This window comes from Tachyglossus aculeatus, chromosome 20 (assembly GCF_015852505.1).
Source record: "Tachyglossus aculeatus isolate mTacAcu1 chromosome 20, mTacAcu1.pri, whole genome shotgun sequence".
In the NCBI taxonomy this organism is placed as follows: domain Eukaryota; kingdom Metazoa; phylum Chordata; class Mammalia; order Monotremata; family Tachyglossidae; genus Tachyglossus; species Tachyglossus aculeatus.
In genome coordinates this window covers 23,464,045-23,478,630 of record NC_052085.1, presented here as the reverse complement: position 1 = coordinate 23,478,630, position 14,586 = coordinate 23,464,045, and the positions used below count along the sequence as shown (strand labels likewise).

Sequence of the window (14,586 nt, the reverse complement as noted above, 5' to 3'; positions counted from 1 at the left end):
AGACTACTTCAGTTACGTGTTTCCCTCTATTGGCTAGAAACCAAAAGACAGTCTTCTCTTCCAAGTCTTACTGACGCTTGAAACATCACTAAACTAGGATTTGTCTTCATATAATCCACATTTAGAAACACATATGACTGTTCTTCTTACTCAAAGATTCTATCAAAGACGCCAACCCTGATGGTGAAAGTTTATCTTCTGTGACTAGAAAAATAAGGAGTTCCTTTAACTATGCACACATAAAGGTGGTTCTGGGATCAAAACCAGGTTTCTTTAGGGTACCTATTCTAATTCCTTCCTTTCAGAGGTGGCAGGGGGATGGAGAGAGATGAGTTAATCATTCAGAAGCTGTTGTTTCCTCAGCCATTAAGCAGCTAATAGTGAGTCACCTACTCACTTGGATTTCAACTCTATTGTACCCCCCCAAAAGCATTTGATACAGTGTTCTATGTACAATAAGCACTCAGTAAATATTATTGATTGATGATAAAAAGTACCATTTAAGACATGTGGCCAGTGATAGGAGTCAGTCAGGCAGTCAATTGAATTTATTGAGTGTTTACTGTGTGCAGAGCACTGTACTAAGTGCTTGGGAGAGTATAGTATAACAATATAACAGACACATTCCTGGCCCACAAGGAGCTTACAGTCTAGAGGAAGAGTTTACAGTCTAGATGAGCTTTCAGTAAAGTCCTAAAGTTCTAGAGTGTCTCTGAGTAATCTCTTCAGAAGAAGATATTGCCCTGTCTTTATCTGCTTCAAATCCCGTGGTAGATATGGAGTATAAAGTACAGGAGTCTTTTTCATACTCATACGAAACTGGGGGAAAACATTTATTTACCTGTGATAATTGCAATCATCATCTGAAGTATATTGCACTCTCCCAAGTTCTTAGTACAGTGCTCTGCACACAGGAAGCATCCAATAAATAGGATCAGTTGATGGATTGAGTAGAAACCCCCCCACACCACAATCAGTGTTTCATGGTTTAAGAAGTAGTAGACATTCAGCTTGACTAATGTAACAGTCCCCAGCTGCCCCCATATCTGGCTTCACTCTCATTTATCACCCACGTTGCATCTAAGATGCCCTGTTCTTCCTCAATAACATGTAATAATTCTGATATTCCCTTGCCATCTTTTTTGCCACTATCCTGGTAAAGGCTCTCACCACCTCTCAAAAGGACTATAGAAATAATCTCTACCTTCTCCCCTTCTAAATTACGTAAAGCTGTGGTGATCCACCTCTCTTCTTTCTAAAATGCTGACTGCGTAAGATTTAACACCAAGATAAAATATTCTGACTCATTCAGATGAAGAATTTAAGAGGAGAGCTTCTGGAGACTACAATTAGGAGGAATTATTTACTCAGAGTGAAAATAGTTACACATACTGCCAAAACGACAGTCATTTACTGAGTGTCTATGTGCAATGAACTGTATTAAGAACTTGGAGAATAAAATAGCATTAGGAACTATAATTCCTGCCTTCAAGGAGATTACAATCTAGTGGGGAGGAGAAAGGCACTAATTTAAATTATCTTGATAGGGAAAAGTAATTTCTTCTCCTTCCAAACTGCTACTATGCTGATCCAAGTACATATCCTGTCCTGCCTTAACTTTTACCTATCAGCCGCCTCACTGACTTTTCTGCCTCCTGTCTCTTCCTTACTTCACTCTGCTAGCAAGATCATTTTTCTAAAACAATGTTCAGTCCACCTCTTCGCACTCCTTAAGAGCCTCCAACGGTTGCCCATCCAACTCCACATCAAACAGAAAGTCTTTACCTTTGGCCTTACAGCACTCAATCACCTTGCCCCCTCTTACCTCAACCTTGCTGCTCTCCTACTACCATCCAGCCTGTACGCTTAGCTCCTCTAATGCCAGCCTACTCACTGTACCTCAATTTTGTCTATCTCGCCACCGATCCGAGCTCCCTTCCTTCCTCTGGCCTGGAGCTTTCTCCCGCTCCTTGTATGACAGATCATCACTCTCCCCACCTTCAAAGTATTATTAAAATCACATCTCTTCCCAGAGGGCTTCCCTGACTAGGCCCATGTTTCCCCTACTCCCTCTCCCTTCTGTGACACCTGTGCACTTGGATCCCTTTAAATCCTTGCCATTCACTCCATTCTCAGCCCCACAGCACCTATGTACATAGCCATAATTTATTTTAATGTCTGCATCCCTCTCTAGAAGTTCTTCTGTGGGCAGGGAATATGTCTACCAAGTCTCTTGTATTTTATTCTCCTAAGCACTTAGTACAGTGCTCTGTACACGGTAAGGGCTCAATAAATACCGCTGACTGATTAAAGATATTAACCTATGTATTGAAGAAGGTAACAGTAACTAAATAACTTAGTAACTGTACTAAGCACCAAGAGCTGAAGTGAAATAGAAGTATTGAAATGGGAGGTAGGGAGTATAAGGTAGGGAGAATTAATTTGGGAAGGCCTCCTGGTGGAGGTGAGTTTTGAGAAAAGCTTTGAAGATAGGGCAAGTAGTGGTCTGCCAGATGTGAAGAAGGAGAAGTTTCCAGGCAGAAGGAAGGATGTGAGCAAGATATCAGCAACAGGAGAGGCAAGTTAAGGCATTGAAACCAGGTTGGCTCGAGAACAATGAAGTGTGCAACCTGAGGTGCTGTGGGAGGAGAGACAATAAAAATTGGAGAAAGAGAGTGGAGAGTGCTTTAAAGCTAGTGGTCAGGTACTTCTGCTTGATGGACAGAGGGATAGGCAGTCAGAGGTATTTGAATTTTGGGAAGATGTATGCAGAACAGTGTTTTAGAAAAGTAAGAAGGGCGGCAAAGTAGGGGATGGAGATGGGAGAGATTTAGTTAGATGTGACAGGGGAGACTAAGCCAAGATATAAAAAGTGCCTGGGCCTGTAGGGCAAGAGGGAGAAGGAGGACAAATTCTTGAAGTGTTTGTGGAGGGAGAATCAACAGGGTCTGGAGACCAACAGAATATGAGGGTTAAAAGAGAGGGAGGAGAAGAGGAAAATGCCAAGGCTATGGACTTCTGATGGAAAGGATGGAGGTGTTGTCAACTGTAAATGCAAAGTTGGAGAAGCAGCATGGCCTGGGGACCAGAAGACCTGGGTTCTAATTCCAGCGTTCTAATCCCAGCTCTGCCACTGGCCTGCTGTGTGGCAAGTCGCTGAAACTTCTATGTGCCTCAGTTTCCTCATCTGCACAATATGGATTAAATACCTGTTCTTCCTTCTACTTAAACTGTGAGCCCCTTGTGGGAGAGAAACGCTGGCCGATCTGTTTATCTTGTGTATTATCTATCTCAGCGCTGAGTTCAGTATTTGGCAGATAGGTTCAGTGTTTGGCACACAGTAAATGCATAACAAATACCATAATTATTACCACTAGAGGAGAGGCTTTGGGAGAGAAGGTGAGAAGTATGTTTTGGAACATACTGAGTTTGAGTTACCCTTGGGATATGCCTGTGGAGATGACCTGGAGGCAGGAGGAAATGTGAGTTTGCAGAGAAGGAGAGGGGTTGGTGCGAGAGACATATACTTGGCAGTCAAAATAATCTTTCTCATGAGTGTCTCTGTAGATCAACCGACATGCAATGACGTGAGAGACCAGTAGTCAAGATCACTTCTTTCTGCATCTTAAAATGCAATTTAAATTGCCATAGCAGTGTAATCAACTAAACATTCAAACCCCTCATTTATAAAGTTTCAGCTTTTTAACAAGGATCTTATTAAAAACTCTCTGGGGGGCAGTGAATGTGTCTGTATATTGTTGTACTGTACTCTCCTAAGCACTTAGACCAGTGCTGTGCACACAGTAAGGGCTCAATAAATACCATGGAATGAGTGAATGACAATGAAAATCACAACAGTACTGTTATACAAAAATAATAATACCCCAGCCCCACTTATTTAAGCATTGCTTTAGATCTACACTGACAATGCACTTCATATTTCAGGATTTTTCCCAATCAATGTACTTAGAATAGATCACGGAATTTTCAAACTCATTTTTAAAATGTAGTATGTATTGACACAATTGTCCATTTTCCAGGATACCTTAAGATAGAAAAAGAGTGTAATAGGAATAATGAGATCCCCCCAACACACTACTTTCCAGGGATCTGCTCAACCTTGGTATTTGGCACACAGATTCCATATCTTTGAGGTCAGAAATCCTGTCTGCAGCATGTAACATAACAGAATATCATCTACTGACCCAGAGTAGATGCTAAGTGCTTGGCAGAAAGCATCTCCTTTTCAGAAATAAAACTGTTTTGCTGTCTATACACTCTTGGGATGTGAGCCTTTCATACCCAGAACCTGGAGTGGGACAGGAAATGGTCAGTTCTGATCATCTTACATCTACCCTTGTACACTGGCATAGAATAAGTTCTTAATAAATACCATAACTATCACCCCCCTCCCCACACTTCATATAGTACAGGGACAGTCTGCTCATCTTGTCAATAGGTCAGTGTTTAACATAAGGCTTGGCACACACATGCTAAATAAGCGCCAGAGCTTACTGTATTTACAAACGTATTTTAAAACATTTTCTAGAAAGTACTAGTAGAGCCTCATTCCAAATAATTACTTACCTTACTCGATGCCACTGAGCAGTAATTCATTTATTATTTATTATGGCATTTACTAAGTGCTCAGACTGAAAAACAGCTAAAACAAAAAACCCACCACTACCAAAGAAAAGTATTTTTTATTAACAGTAGAACATGTCTTCACTAAATTGATTATTAAAGGTGAAGCAGCCTTATAAGAGTTTAAAATGTTCAATAAATATAACATGGAGCAAAAGAGCATCCCGCCTTTAAGAGTTGATTCACAGAATTCTCTCATCATACAAATTTGTCATGAAAGATGGACCAACATAGTGATAAGAACAATTGAGATCATTACTCCAATGTAGGTACAGCATTATTTAGTAACTATTTAGTTAATAATCAGTTTTAAAACTAGCATGTGGCAGCTATTTTCAAGAATATAATAAACTTTGAATATAAAAAAAGTATGTTTAGTCAAGAAAACTTATCCTCATAAAGAACAAATATACTGAGTTAGCTCATGTGAACTTTTTTTAAAATTTTTCTTATATCGTTCGATTTAACTAGATGCGCTATATTTTTAAGGGATTTTAAATTCAGAGCCAAGCCTGAAGGGGATTACAGCAATGCACAGATGGCAGGGGCATTTCGCACTTCACCACAACTCCACAGACCTGAAGGCACTTTACAAACTAAGGGAGAACTCTTCAACTAGCATAATGATGGTTCCAATAACTAGCATAATGATGGTTACCACATCTAATACTGAAAATATCAAAAATGAAGTCAGCACTGATAGAAAAATGCTATTTTAAATTATTTTGAAATACTTTAGATTTCCAAAGACTCAAGGCATTATTATAGTGAAGTATATTAAAACCGTGTATCGACTCTATTAAGGCTCTATTTATATTTAAATAATTCAGAAAGAAGAATCCTACCTTCCATCGCCCTCTTAAAGAAGACCTTGCAACTTCCACAGGTAAGTACCCCATAGTGACAACCAGAAGCCTCATCACCACAGATCAAACAAATCTTCTGAGGTAATGATTCGAAACTATATTGTGGACTCTGACTGGCTTCAGTATCTGGCCTTTAAAAAAACACACACACACACACCGAGTGAAGATTAAAAGGTTTCTTTTTTTCCACTAGTTCAAAAGTGTAACAGAATCATATCTAAGAGCAATAATGGAAAAAAGTTTGCCCCTAACTCGATCCCAATTTTCAAATCTGTTAACGTCCAGTAGAATTGCTTTGAACTGAAAAGGGTGTTTGTTTTAATTGCAATTCCTTGGGAATTATTAAAGTGTTGACAAAAAATAAGACTATGGATCTGCTTCCTCATTCCCAGATCCAGTCAGAAATGACAACTATTGCCTCTTAATGTTCATCACAGCTATCTTAAGACTTGACCTGGAAAAAAGAATATCCAATGCTAGTTGAATGCATGGACAGTCAATCGTATTTATTGAGCACTTACCGTGTGCAGAGCACTGTACTAAGCACTTGGAAAGTACCATTCAGCAATAAAGACAATCCCTGACCATACCGGGTTTACAGTCTAGAAGCGGGTACAGGCTGATAAGCATATTCATGCACAGAAAATATGCTTTAAAAAAGCATTTAAGGAAGACCATTCAACTGAGAAATTTAGGGATTTAGGGTAAAATTATATTTTTCAACAACCCGGATAAAACATACAATCTTCACATTTAAACTAAGTGCAAATGTAGTTTTAATGCTATTAACAATATGTTTGAATTTCAGGCATAACTCGATGGCCTGTTTATCTTATTTCCTCAAAAGTTGAATTTTTAAGGTAAAGACTGACAAACTTCATAAGAGGATAATGATTCCTCTCTTGTCTGACAAAACACTTGAAAAAAACCCACAGATACAGCAAATTACAGTCCCAATAAACTCTCTATCCTCTAGGTTTCAGGTTTCTAAATACTATATTTTCTGCTCAGGCCAGCTGTGCAGTCTAAAGTCATTTAACTACTGGATTGCTTTCCATATACTGTTTAGTCTCTAGTAATTAAACTATGCTACTCAGAAATTAGTTTAAAGAAACGACTGCACTGCTTTGATCCTTGCGCATTTTGCTTCCGAGTGATGTAGTCTTAAAGAATCGAACACATCAGGACCTAGATGCTTTCACCGACCCCTATTTAAAGAAGTTTAAGGCAAAGACGAGGAGTTGCACAGTTTTACTTACCTTAGACTGTTAAGAAACTGCAAAGATCATTTCACCCTCTATCATTTTAAAGTCATTTGACACTTGAAAAATTTATCCTCCCCTACTTTCCCCCCCTTCATCCCCATCATTACATTCTGGGGGTTGTGAAGTGATAAGAGAATAAAAAGCAGGGTACTATACGATATAGCTGATCGCAAAATCAACCCATCGTTCTAATAAATTATATTCACCAAACTGATGGTTTTCAGCCCCGAGAGGGGTGGGAAAAGTGTACCCGGCAACTTTGCCTTGATTTTCGGCTCTCGGTTCCCCTATTGTCCCCATCCCGGGGCCACGGCTCTATCCTCCGCTACCCAGAGAAACGTTGGTGTTTCGGTGGGAAATATATGAAGGGTGGAGGGGGATGACCACTGTGGACCAGGACCAGGACCAGGACTAGGGCCAGAACCAGAACAGGATAAAGACCAGGACCAGCACCAGAATCCAGATCAGAACCGGCACCAGTCCAGGACCAGACTGTGACTGGACCAGGACCAGATAAGGACCAGGACCAGTCCAGGACCAGACCAGGCCCGGACCAGATCAGGACCACCAGCACCGGTCCAGGACCGGGACCAGAACCAGATCAGGACCAGCACCGGACCGGACCAGATCAGGACCAACACCAGCACCGGTCCAGGACCGGACCAGGACCGGATCGGGACCAGAACCAGAACCAGATCAGGACCAGCCCAAGACCGGACCAGCGCCAGATCAGGACCAGACCAGGACCAACACCAGTCCAGGATCAGATCAGGATCAGAACCAGAACCGGACCAGGACAAGGACCAGAACCGGACCAGGACCAGAACAGGATCGGGACCAGAACCAGAACTAGATCAGGACCAGACCAAGACCGGACCAGCACCAGATCAGGATCAGCTCAGGACCAACACCAGTCCAGGATCAGATCAGGACCAGAACCAGGACCGGACCGGGACCAGAACCAGATCAGGACCAGCCCAAGACCGGACCAGCGCCAGATCAGGACCAGACCAGAACCAGGACCAGTCCAGGATCAGATCAGGACCAGAACCAGGACCGGACCAAGACCAGAACCGGATCGGGACCAGAACCAGAAGCAGATCAGGACCAGACCAAGACCGGACCAGCGCCACATCAGGACCAGACCAGAACTAAATCCAGTCCAGGATCAGATCAGGACCAGCACCGGACTAGGACCGGAACCAGAACCAGGACCGGATCGGGACCAGAACCAGATCAGGACCAGGACCAGTCCAGGATCAGATCAAGCCCAGAACCAGGACCGGACCAGGACCAGAATCAGCACCAGTCCAGGACCAGACCAGGCCCAGCACCGGATCAGAACCAGGACCACCAGGGTCAGCAGGAGGGTTGCGCACTGGGGGCTCCGGGTGGTTCACTCATTCATTCAATCATATTTATTGAGCACTTACTGTGTGCAGAGCACTGTACTAAGCGCTTGGGAAGTATAAGTTGGCAACATATAGAGACGGTCAATTAATCAATTAATCGTATTTATTGAGCGCTTACTGTGTGCAGAGCACTGGACTAAGCGCTTGGGAAGTACAAAAGTTGGCAACATATAGAGGCGGTCCCTACCCAACAGCGGGCTCACAGTCTAGAAGGGGGAGACGGACAACAAAACATATTAACAAAATAAAATAAATAGAATAGTAAATATGTACCAGTAAAATAGAGTAATAAATATGTACAAACATATATACGGGTGCTGTGGGGAGGGGAAGGAGGTAAGGCGGGGGGATGGGGAGGAGGGGGAGATTGGGTGGGGTGGTTACCTTCGGGGGGTGGCGGCTCCGGCCCTCAGCCCCTCTCCCCGGCCCCCCAAGGTCGAGCTGCCCAGGAACGGGTGGGGGACCCTTCCCCACGCCCCAGGGTCACCGCCGCCCCCGTCCATGGTTTGTTTTGCTGTCTGTCTCCCCTTTCTAGACTGTGAGCCCGTTGTTGGGTAGGGACCGTCTCTATATAATGTTGGTATTTGTTGAGCGCTTACTACGTGCAAAGCACTGTTCTAAGCGCTGGGGAGGTTACAAGGTGATCAGGTTGTCCCACGGGGTGACTCACATTCTTCATCCCCATTTTGCAGATGAGGTCACTGAGGTCCAGAAAAGTTGTGACATTATTATTATCATAATGACATTTATTAAGAGCTTACTATGTGCAAAGCGCTGTTCTAAGCGCTGGGGAGGTTACAAGGTAATATCAGGTTGTCCCATGGGGGGCTCACAGTCTTCATCCCCGTTTTACAGATGAGGGGACTGAGGCTCAGAGAAGCGAAGTGACTTGCCCGGAGTCACCCAGCTGACAGTTGGCGGAGCCAATGGAGTGCAATTGACGGACTCCATCATCACCATCAATCGTATTTATTGAGCGCTTACTGCGTGCAGAGCACTGTACTAAGCGCTTGGGAAGTACAAGTTGGCAACATATAGAGACAGTCCCTACCCAACAGTGGGCTCACAGTCTAAAAGAACTCCAGGGCCCGTGCTCTTTCCACTGAGCCACGCTGCCGACTTGGACTTCCCGAGCGCTCAGTCCAGTGCTCTGCACACAGTAAGCGCCCCATCAATACGATTGAATGAACGAATAAATGACAAGGGAAGCAGTGTGGCTCGGCGGAAAAGAGCCCGGGCTTTGGATTCGGAGGTCACGGGTTCAAATCCCGGCTCCGCCGGTTGTCAGCTGTGTGACTTTGGGCAAGTCACTTGGCAAGTCACCTCATCTGTAAAATGGGGATGAAGACTGTGAGCCCTCTGGGGGACAACCTGATCACCTCGTAAGGTCCCCAGCATCATCATCATCAATCGCATTTACTGAGCGCTTACTATGTGCAGAGCACTGTACTAAGCGCTTGGGAAGTACAAATTGGCAACATATAGAGACAGTCCCTACCCAACAGTGGGCTCACAGTCTAAAAGACACATAGTAAGTCTCACAGCACATAGTAAGCGCTTAATAAAGGCCATTATAACCTAAGGGACCCGTCCCCACCCCCCGGGGGCATCCCCGCTTACCTCAAGTAGTTGAGATAAGGCTGGTAGACCTGGGGCTGGTAGGCCAGCGGCGGGAGCCCGTAGAGGCCCGGGGAGGCGGAGGCCGAGGTGGAGGGGAGGCCGTCCCGGGGGAGGAGGCAGAGGGGGGGTCCGAAGGGGCCCGGGGGGGCCTCCGCCTTGGACAGGACGCCCTCCAGGCTGGAGGAGGAGGAGGGGGCGGCCCCGGGAGAGGCGGGGGGCGGCGGCAGGTAATCCGGGCAGCCTGCCGGGAGGAGGGGAGGCCGGGGCGGCAAGGAGGGGCAGGGACCGGTGGCAGTGGAAGTGGCGGCGGCCTCCCCAGCCTCCTCCTCCTCCTCCTCCTTGATCTTCAGGGCGGGGGGCGGGAAGTGTTCCAGGGGGAGGCAGGGCCGGTCCTTGGGGTCCGGGGGTCCGAGGGGGCCCCCCTCGGCCTCCTCGCCCCCCTGCAGCAGGCGGCGGGTCCTGGCGGCCAGCAGCGCCGGCTCGAGGGGCAGCAGGGGCACCAGGTCCAGCAGGGCGGCGGCCGGCGGGGAGGGCGCCTCCCCGGGAGCTGCTTTCTGGACGCCCCCCCGCCGCCCCGTCCCGGCGGCCGCCCACCTCGGGCCCCGGCAGCCCCCAGGCGGCGGGGGCGTCCAGCAGGGCGTCCAGCACGCCGTCCAGCGCGCCGGGCGGCCCGTCCGGGGGGGGCGCGGGGGGCCGGTCCTGGCGGCCGGGCCGGGGGAACAGCAGCTCCGCCAGGCCCGGAGGGAAGGCGCCGGGGGCCGCCGGAGCCGGGGAGGGCCCGGCCCGGGGACCCCTGGGGGGCTGCTCCGTCATGACGATGGGGGAGACACCCCCCTCCCCCCCCCCCGTCCGCCCGCCGCCCCCGGGAGCCCGGGCTCCCCGAGGGTCAGCCCCTCCCGGGCCCCTCCATCCCCCCCGGGACCCTCCCGGGGATGGGGTGGGGATGGGGAGGAGGAAAAAAAGCGGGGGTCCCGGCCTCCTGGGGCCCCGGAGCCCCGCAGCGGGTGTGAGCCGGGGCTGGGGGCGCCTCCCCCCCACGCCGGACCCCGGCTCCTCGCCGCCCGGCTGCTCCCGGGGAGCCCTGCCCCTCTCGGAACGAGTACACTTGCCTCTTAGCCCAGTGCCAAGGGGCTGGAGACCAGGAAACCGGGCTCCGCCTTCCCCTCCCCTAAATAGCCCAGCCCCGGCCTCCCTCCCCTCCTCTAAATACCCTAGCTCCGCCTTCCCCTCCCCTAGAAAGCCCAGCCCCGACCTCCCTCCCTCCCTCCCTCCCCTAACTAGTCCAGCCCCGGCCTCCCTCCGCCTCCCTTTAATAGCCCAGCCCCGGGCTCCGGCCCCCTCCCCTAAATAGCCCAGCCCCGGCCTTCCTCCCTCTCCCCTAGAAAGCCCAGCCCCGGCCTCCCTCCCCCTCTTCTAAATAACCCAGCCCCGGCCTCCCTCTCCCTCCTCTAGGTAGCCCGGCCTCCCTCCTCCTCCCCTAAATAGCCCAGCCCCGGCCTCCCTCTCCCAGATAGCCTGGCCTCCCACCTCCTCCCCTAAATAGCCCAGCCCCGGCCTCCCTCCTCCTCCCCTAAATAGCCCAGCCCCGGCCTCCCTCCTCCTCCCCTAAATAGCCCAGCCCCGGCCTCCCTCTCCCAGATAGCCTGGCCTTCCTCCTCCTCCTCCTCCCCTAAATAGCCCAGCCCCGGCCTCCCTCTCCCAGATAGCCTGGCCTCCCTCCTCCTCCCCTAAATAGCCCAGCCCCGGCCTCCCTCTCCCAGATAGCCTGGCCTCCCTCCTCCTCCCCTAAATAGCCCAGCCCCTGCCTCCCTCCTCCTCCCCTAAATAGCCCAGCCCCTGCCTCCCTCCTCCTCCCCTAAATAGCCCAGCTCCGGCCTCCCTCCTCCTCCCCGAAATAGCCCAGCTCGGCCTCCCTCCCCGTCCCCTAAATAGCCCAGCCCTGGCCTCCCTCCCCCTCCCCTAAATAGCCCAGTCCCGGGCACCCCCAACTAGATCCGGCCACCCCCCAACTGGTCCATACTAGTTGTTGAACGCATCTCTTCCTCCTGACACCTCCCTCACCCTTCCTTCATTTCCTCCCCCGTTTTCCACCTCTATCCATCTTCCCATCCTATCCCTTCCTCTCCCCTTTCCTTGTGTGGGAGCCGATTATGCATTATAATGAAGGATCAATTAATCAGTCAATGGTATTGACTGAGCGCTTGCTACGTGCAGAGACCGTTCTAAGCGCTTGGGAGAGTACAATCATGATAACAATGGTACTTGTTAAGCTCTTACTATGTGCCAACGCTGTTTACGCACTGGAGTAGTTACAAGTTAATCAGGTTGGACACAGTCCCTGTCCCACATGGGGCTCACACTCTTAATCCCCATGTACGGATGAGGCCCAGAGAAGTTAAATGAGTTGCCCAAGGTCACACAGCATCCGTGTGGCGGAGCGGAATTAGAACCCAGATCCTTCTGACGTGCAAGTCTTTGCCCTACCACTAAGCCAGGCTGCTTCTCAAAACAATAGAATTAGCGGATGTGTTCCCTGCCAAGGATGTGTCACTCCTTTCTATGGCACAAATGGAAAGAGTTAATGAAGAAGAATTGCCCCATGCTGACGAATCCATCGATCGATCAATGGTATTTATTGAGCACCTGTGTGCAGAGCGCTGCGCTAAGAGCTTGGGAGAGTACAACAGAATTAGAGGACGCATTCCCTGCTGGTAACCAGTATACAGGCTAGAGGATGAGCTCAGATGGGACAAGTGGGATTACTTCAAATGCAGTCGTTTCCAAGTAGTGTTTTCTGGGAACGGCAGCATCACAAGTATTTACTAAGTCCCACATTGTTCTCTTCTCTCGGGGAATTGCACAGAAGATTAAATAGACTGTCCTTGTCAGGGAGGCGTAGTCTTAGACTCACACAGAACTCGAAAAGAAAACCTGACTCCTGTGGCAGAAGGCTTCACTAGCAACTGGGCAAGAAGACTGAGGATGGGATTTATGTTTCAGCATTTCTCCCCCAAGAGATTTCTTCAGTAAGGGGAGAGGGCCAGTTTTCTCATGTGTAAAATTAGAAACCTGTTCACCCTCCCCCTTAGACTGAGCCCCGTGTGGGACAAGGACTGTGTCCAACATGATTATCTTGTATCTACCTCTATGCTTAGTACAGGGTTCGATACCAAGTATGCACTTCACAAGTACCACCATTATTACATTTAGTATTATTGATTGTTACTACCAGCCACCGACGCTAGGCTAGCCTTCAAGTTTCCCCAATCAATCCAGCCCTACTCTGGGCTCCCTGCACACTTACTCTAGCCCTTGAATGATTATTTCAGGTTCAAAAAGACCATTATGAAGACTTGCCTCAGATTTCTCTGCCAGCCTACCAGTTCCTTTCATCTTCCCTAGGGAATCAGGGCATTGGTAGGAGGCCTGTCCCTCCCAAATGACCACCTCATTGGAGTTGTACTTCCCAAACACTTAGCACAGTGCTCTGCACACAGTAAGCACTCAATAAATACGATTGAATGAACAAACAAGTGAAATCTCCTTGTGGGCAGGAAACGTGTCACTTTCATTATTCTGTAGTTCTTAAGCACCTAGTAGAGTACAGTGAAGGGTACAGCAGCATTTCCAGACGACTACAGCTCCAGCAGAACTTGTCTACTTCTTTCAGAAAGTAGTTCCATCTTTTCTACCCAACCCTTTCTAACCAGGTCAAGCTCAGAAGTGATGCAAGGGAGAAGCTTTGTGGCCTAGCAGTCAGAGATCCTGGGTTCTAATCCTGCCTCTGACATTTTTCTGCTGTGTGACCTTGGGCAAGTCACTTCACTTCTCGGGGCCTCAGTTACCTCGTCTGTAAAGCGGGGATTAAGACTTTGAGCCCTAAGCAGTACAGGGACTGTGTCCAACCTGATTATCAATCAATCAATCGTATTTATTGAGCGCTTACTATGTGCAGAGCACTGTACTAAGCGCTTGGGAAGTACAAATTGGCAACACATTGCATTATCTTGCATCTATACCAGAGCTTAGTGCAGTTCCCGGCCCGTACGGAGTAACCACTTAAATATAAAAAGTCACTTAACTTCTCTGTGCCTCAGTTACCTCATCTGTAAAATGGGGATTAAGACTGTGAGCCCCACATGGGACAACCTGATCACCTTATAATCTCCCCAGTGCTTAGAACAGTGCTTTGCACATAGTAAGTGCTTAATAAATGCCATTAAAAAAATGGCAAGTTGCTGAAGCTCTTCCTAGATAAGTGAACCTCTTGAGGTTAAAAGTCTTGGCTAACGCAAACAGTACCATCCAAAAAAGACTCGGCATTTTGATTTCAGAAAGGGTCTGAAGAGGTGAGGCAGCAGGGGTCTGCCAGATGAGGAGGAAGGAGCTTCGGACAGGACGAAAAGCGTGAGCATGTGATCGGTCGTGAGAAGGGTGAAGATGGGCACAGTGAGGAGTTTGGCTTGGGAATAGCCAAGTGTGTATCCTTGTTCCTTTCCCACAGTGACCCACATTTTGCTGAATCACAGTGGGAGAGGAACAAGGATGAGTAGTGGGGGAGAGAGTTGCCAGGGTGCTTTCTTTTGCAGTTTCCTAGATGTTTGGTAGGAGGTGTTCCCATTCCAAGAGGGAGAGAAACTCACATAGAGAAGGGAGAAAAGCAAAAATGATGATGATAATGTTGATGACAAAGAAATCGCTTCTCCAGCACAACAGGTGACACTAAGACTGAGAATCTGCATGAAAGAATCAAATGGCATGCTAGTGGTTTTCCTTGTG

The 14,586-nt window shown here is 48.2% G+C and overlaps 1 protein-coding gene across 1 annotated transcript in view; it reads right to left on the bottom strand.

Annotated features, from left to right (window-relative positions):
• PGR (progesterone receptor) overlaps positions 1-14,321 on the bottom strand; it is a 44,592-nt gene extending 30,271 nt beyond the window's left edge. The window contains exons 1-3 of the mRNA XM_038761672.1: positions 14,110-14,321; positions 9,808-10,608; positions 5,490-5,641 (exon numbers count right to left, since the gene is read on the bottom strand). Of these exons, the coding sequence (XP_038617600.1) occupies positions 5,490-5,641; positions 9,808-10,608; positions 14,110-14,321 (1,165 nt within the window). The remainder of the gene's footprint in view (positions 1-5,489; positions 5,642-9,807; positions 10,609-14,109) is intronic.
• Positions 14,322-14,586: the final 265 nt, after the last annotated feature.